The sequence below is a fragment of the Notothenia coriiceps genome, unplaced genomic scaffold (assembly GCF_000735185.1).
Source record: "Notothenia coriiceps isolate Sejong01 unplaced genomic scaffold, NC01 NC01_scaffold00014567, whole genome shotgun sequence".
Lineage (NCBI taxonomy): Eukaryota > Metazoa > Chordata > Actinopteri > Perciformes > Nototheniidae > Notothenia > Notothenia coriiceps.
In genome coordinates, this window is record NW_011347268.1 from 1 (window position 1) to 5,478 (window position 5,478).

Below are 5,478 nucleotides of genomic sequence, written 5' to 3' on the forward strand. Positions count from 1 at the left end.
CGTATCTTTCCATAAAGACAGGAAGTAGGGGAACGGCTAACCGAGTCTACCTACCCACCATCAACTTTAAAGCTCACTTATTAAAATGTTAGAGTTGGGTTCATTTTTCAGACAGTAACTTTATATCAAATCCTAACTTAAAGTGGACCTATCATGCTATATTTGAATAATATAGTGTAGGACCATACCTATATAAGGAATATTTATACTTTTCATTTTTCAAAATACAAAACAGATCATGCATTTTAGCCATTCCTCATTTCGCTCAATTTAACACTGCCTTTCACACTCGGATTCAGTGAGAACAGCGCCATCTGGTGGCCTGAAATATGTACTACAGCGTCTCCAGCGCTTTCGAACGGCAATGTCCGTGGCTGTCTCCTCCTGATTGGTGGAGTTGGCCCAATAGCCGTAGCACAACTTCTGTGACGTCATAGAAGTGTTCAAATCTGGATCAGTCTGTATCAGATTCGTTGCAGCCCCTTTTTAAGAGATTTGGGTATGCAGGAAAATAGAGAGGGTTGTGTTTTCTGAGACTTGGTGAGTTCCCTGGAACACCGGGGACACATATTCATGTATACAAGACGTACAAAAGTGCATTTTGCATGATAGGTCACCTTTAACTAGCAGCTAGCAGGCTATAGCTTAGTATTTAACAATTGTTTGGTTTGATTGAGTGGTGTCAATTTTCTCATCCAACCCAAATGTTACCGTTTCAACATGTTCGGCTTGATCATCCCCTCAAACTGATAGTTAATTTCTGCTTCTTCTCTCTCCTTTAAGCCGACGCGATGACTAAAAACAACGTGTCCTACAAAGTGGACGACTCTTCAGGATCCATCGGGAGACGCTACGCCCGCTCAGACGAGATCGGGGTGGCGTTCGGCATCACCATCGACTTCGACACGGTGAACAAGACCCCTCAAACTGCCACGCTGAGAGACCGAGACTCCATGAGGCAGATCAGGGCCGAGGTACTGCAACAATAACCACAGCTGTGTTCAGTATCACATTCAGCTGTTTCGTTTCTAATATACACAACCCTATTACAGGTCGCTGAGTTGCCAGCGATGGTTCGAGATCTGTCTAACGGCACCTTGACTTGGGTCGAGGTGGAGAAAAAGTTCCCCATCTTTGAAGGACAAGAGACCAGCAGCAAGAAGGAGTAGCCAGACGGGGACTCAACAGAAGATTTCACACATTACCAAAGCTTATGCATTTTATATTTTATACCTATAGGAACCATGTGTTTTCTCTCTTTGGGAGTTGCAGTTATAGTTCTGCTCAGACATACAGTATATACTCCCAAATGTTGAGCAGCACTGATACCTTGAAAGTAGGAAACAGCCAGGCGGAGTTACGTTTCTTTAAAAGCTTATACTGTATGCCGCATTCGTATACATTTAATAAACTATATACTGTACTTCATGTCTCTTTTCTTTTTGAGTTGCTTTGTGTGCATCTCGCTGCATTGTATGTTATGTTGCTGTCACTAGACGCCACTGAGAGTTGTGTTACAGTCCATTGTAGAATATGAGATGGATGGACGTTTGGCTTCGGCTCAAAATTGCAGCAGGCTAAAACAGACCTGGAACCCAGGAGGTGGAAAATAGCAGCGAGAGAAACGAGACGAGGGGACTTTTAGTTTGAAATTGTCAAAGGATGCACACTTACTCATCGCTACAACAACATATTCATGCTAATTGATGCTCTTTTGTGATACAATATGATGCTAATTGGGATCACACAGTATTCTGCACATAAGAGAGCTATCGTGCAGAAAGTGGATTTACTCTTTGGTGCATCCTTTACAGAAGTACTTTAAAGTATTAGAGGAAGGTAAAACATGTCAAGAATCCCTAATAGACTCCTAATGTGTGTCTTCAGTGTGTTGTTCCGCCCCCTCTGTGTCAGTGGTCAAAGTATAAATACATCACGTCACTTTTACCCAGTGGCAGCTCCCTGTCAGGGAGTCAGAGGGGCAGACAAACCCTGAGCAGATGCAAAAACTTTCCTTAGATGCTTTTGTTTTTGTAATTTGATATTTTAAATCTGGATTTTTTTCTAAATAATCGGAAACAAGTGGGGGTTTTATTGCACCTCCTCTTTCGGGACTGCAACTGCTGCGTTCAAGGTCAGTGTGACAACAGGTGCTGCGGAGGACGAACTGAGAGCGTGACCGAGTGGCATTTCAGCTGCATTGTGAAGAGGAAACAGGAAGGGATTGTAACAGAGATTTACAAATATAAATACATATGTGCTGTTATATGAAGCAATTAGAGATAATGTTGAGTTAGCATTAGAAAAGCAAAAAACAATGCTTTGATGCAGGAGAAGTTACAGTATGAATAAGTTGATTGGAAAGGAGTTGTTTGGTTAAAAATAGCCAGCAGCTGTACTTTGTTGGGGTCTCTGAGTTCTTATCTTCTGAAAGTTGCACATTTGCCCACCACTGTTCTTTTACCTGATAATCACAATGAAGTGAAATGATTGTGGTTATCAGCGGTACTCGTTCTTACTTTACACTGCAACATTTCACAGTGAATTTACTACATTTCACCATCTCTTTTGCAGCTACAGTTACTTTGACCTCACAAATGTTTATATGCATTGTCAGACAGAAGTAAGAGTAGCAATAACAAATCGTAAAAATGCTCTGTTACAGGTTAAAGTCCTGCAATCAAAATCTGACTTGAGTAAATGAAAGAAAGTGTTTGCATAAAAAAAACTTTAAGAACCAAAAGTATTTGTTATGTATAATCTCAGAATCATATCCAGCATACATCTTAATGTTAAACCTATAATTGTATAATTGTCACTGTTTATTTACAGTAATAGTACATTTAGTTTTAGCTATTAATATGAATCTGTAAAGTAAATCAAGCTGTTTATTTACTCGTAGCGTAAAATGAAAACACTCAGGTAAAGTACCAGTACCTCAAAATGATACTTAAAGTGGACCTATCATGCTATATTTGAATAATATAGAATAGGACCATACCTATATAAGGCATATTTATACTTTTCATTTTTCAAAATACCAAACAGATCATGCATTTTAGCCATTCCTCATTTCGCTCAATTTAACACTGTCTTTGCATCATGGGCTGATTCTGTGAGAACAGCACCATCTACAGGCCTGGCATATGTACTACAGCGTCTCAAGTGCTTTCCAACGGCAATATCCGTGGCTGTCTCCTCCTGATTGGTGGAGTTGGCCCAATAGCCGTAGCCCCACTTCTGTGACGTCATAGAAGTGTTCAAATCTGGATCAGTCTGTATCAGATCCGTTGCAGCCCCTTTTTAAGAGATTTGGGTATGGAGGAAAATAGAGAGGGTTGTGTTTTCTGACACTTGGTGAGTTCCCTGGAACACCGGGGACACATATTCATGTATAAAAGACGTACAAAAGTGCATTTTGCATGATAGGTCCCCTTTAATGTAATTAGAAGATTAGCCGTTAAGGTTCCTCCGGTGAACACAACAGTATACAAAGACAAGTTATACCTGTGGATCTTGTTCACTATTTAGATAACATACTCACTATACTAGGGTCAAAAACACACCGTGGTTGATTTTATATGCGGCCGTTTGAGAAACTACTACACGGCCACATTTTACGCAACTGCATAAGTGTTTAAATTGTTATGCCGTTTAGTTTGTGATGTGCGTTGTGTATTCACTTGGTAAGCATTGTACTAAAGGAAGTATTCAAATTGAGACAGCACAAAAGTATTAATGTAAGTACAGTATGATAGTCAGAGTGTTTCCAATAACAAGTCTGAAGGGGGCTTGCAGTAAGTCTTGACGTTTTATAAAAGTGAATGTCAGCCAGATAGAGAGCATCCTTGTGTTCAATGTCTCTGTCTGCCATGGGCTCTTGACTGTAATAAATAGAAACCCTGTAAATCATTAATGATATAGCTCAGTTTGGTTTGCTCCCCTCAGGGCAACAGTACATAATACCACTGGCAAAGAAAAAGGTCATTTTATCCCATGTGCAATTACTGCGGTCGATGTATAACATCTATCGTTGATATGAGAGTGTAGGCTTTGAAAGGAATTAGACACAGGGTAAACTAACGAGTAACTTTTCTTAATTTCCATTGAGAGATAGAGCGTAAGCCCGTGAGTTTATTTGGTTTCTTTTCTCATTAAGTCTCTGATTTCAATGGGCTTTGATGTCTTCTTACATGCATTTCTTTAGTTAGTGCGGGGCTATTTGAGTTGCTTCTTTATATATGTTTAAATCCGTCTATAATGATGGTTTTCTGTCCTGGGATTACTCCTATTCTGCTCATGCTCACTACCCGGGCAATAACGTTTTTCAGAGCCCAAGGGAGATGTTCTGCCTAAAGCCCAACAATATTAAGTCTATTATGACATAGGAAAGAAAAAAGCAGCAAAACCTCGGTTTTGAGAAGCTGGAACTGGGGGAATATTTGGCTTTCCAATTGGAAATAATTGGTTAAATACAACTAATCAGACATAAAATAGCTGCTGGTTGAATATCCAATTGATGTATCCATATTTTTGCAGCTCTAGTAGAGTTATGTAGAAATAGCCACAGATCTGAGACTGATTACACCTCCAAAAATAACAATAATCAGACTTCAATTACACTTCAACTGATTAGAGCTGAACAATTAGTCCATGAATCAATTGAAAAAGATAGTCGGAAAACACTTTTCATAAACACTTAAAGGTGGGGTAGGTAAGTTTGAGAAACCGGCTCGAAATACACTTTTTGTTATATTCCATGGAATGCTCTTGAATGAATATATTAAATGCTTTGACAACAAATCCATAAAAAAAATTCATCTGTGGAAGCCGTGGCGCTGTAAAAAGCACGACCAATCATTTTAGCCGGCCCGGCTAAAGTAACTGGATGGCCTACCTGCCTGTCAGCCTTCCATCTGTGCACAAACTTATCTCGTGCCCTCATTGGTCATGTGCATGTGCACGTGTGTGTTGGAGGAGGGGCTCTGTAAGTGGCAAATTTTCCCTGGCTGTGTATTTTCAAATTATAGGGCACTCGAGCTGGTTTCTCCAAAATTACCTACCCCACCTTTAATCAGTTAAACAATTGTTTCTAAGCAATCATACTGAAATATTTTCGATGCTCACAGGTGAACATGTTGTGCTTTCATGTGGTAGTGAATCAAATATATTAAGCTGAAGTTGATGATTATCTTCATTGATTGTATGTAGTTACAAATGTCGGACAAGACAAAAAAAACACAGGCTGTCATATTAAGAATGCTTGTTTGGTCTAAAATGAAATACATTTAAAAAATCCCAAACCTGAAACATATCTGTGCGAGGACTCTTTAAAGTAGAGACACTACATACTGATATACACCTGAACATCAGCAGGAGAGGACTCTTTAAAGTAGAGACACTACATACTGATATACACCTGAACATCAGCAGGAGAGGACTCTTTAAAGTAGAGACACTACATACTGATATACACCC

The 5,478-nt window shown here is 39.6% G+C and overlaps 1 protein-coding gene across 1 annotated transcript; it reads left to right on the plus strand.

The window, feature by feature from the left end:
• Window positions 1–762: 762 nt before the first annotated feature.
• Window positions 763–1,422, plus strand: LOC104948558 (glycine--tRNA ligase-like). The gene is made up of 2 exons (XM_010774757.1): window positions 763–974; window positions 1,053–1,422. The coding sequence occupies exons 1-2, from the start codon at window positions 792–794 to the stop codon at window positions 1,167–1,169; spliced, it is 300 nt and encodes a 99-aa protein (XP_010773059.1). The 5' UTR covers window positions 763–791; the 3' UTR covers window positions 1,170–1,422.
• Window positions 1,423–5,478: the final 4,056 nt, after the last annotated feature.

Excerpts from the sequence above, each read along its gene's own strand:
- LOC104948558 (XM_010774757.1), top strand. The coding sequence starts at position 792 with ATGACTAAAAACAACGTGTCCTACAAAGTGGACGACTCTTCAGGATCC. Across the intron at positions 975-1,052 it reads TGAGGCAGATCAGGGCCGAG|GTCGCTGAGTTGCCAGCGAT; the intron begins GTACTGCAACAA and ends ACCCTATTACAG.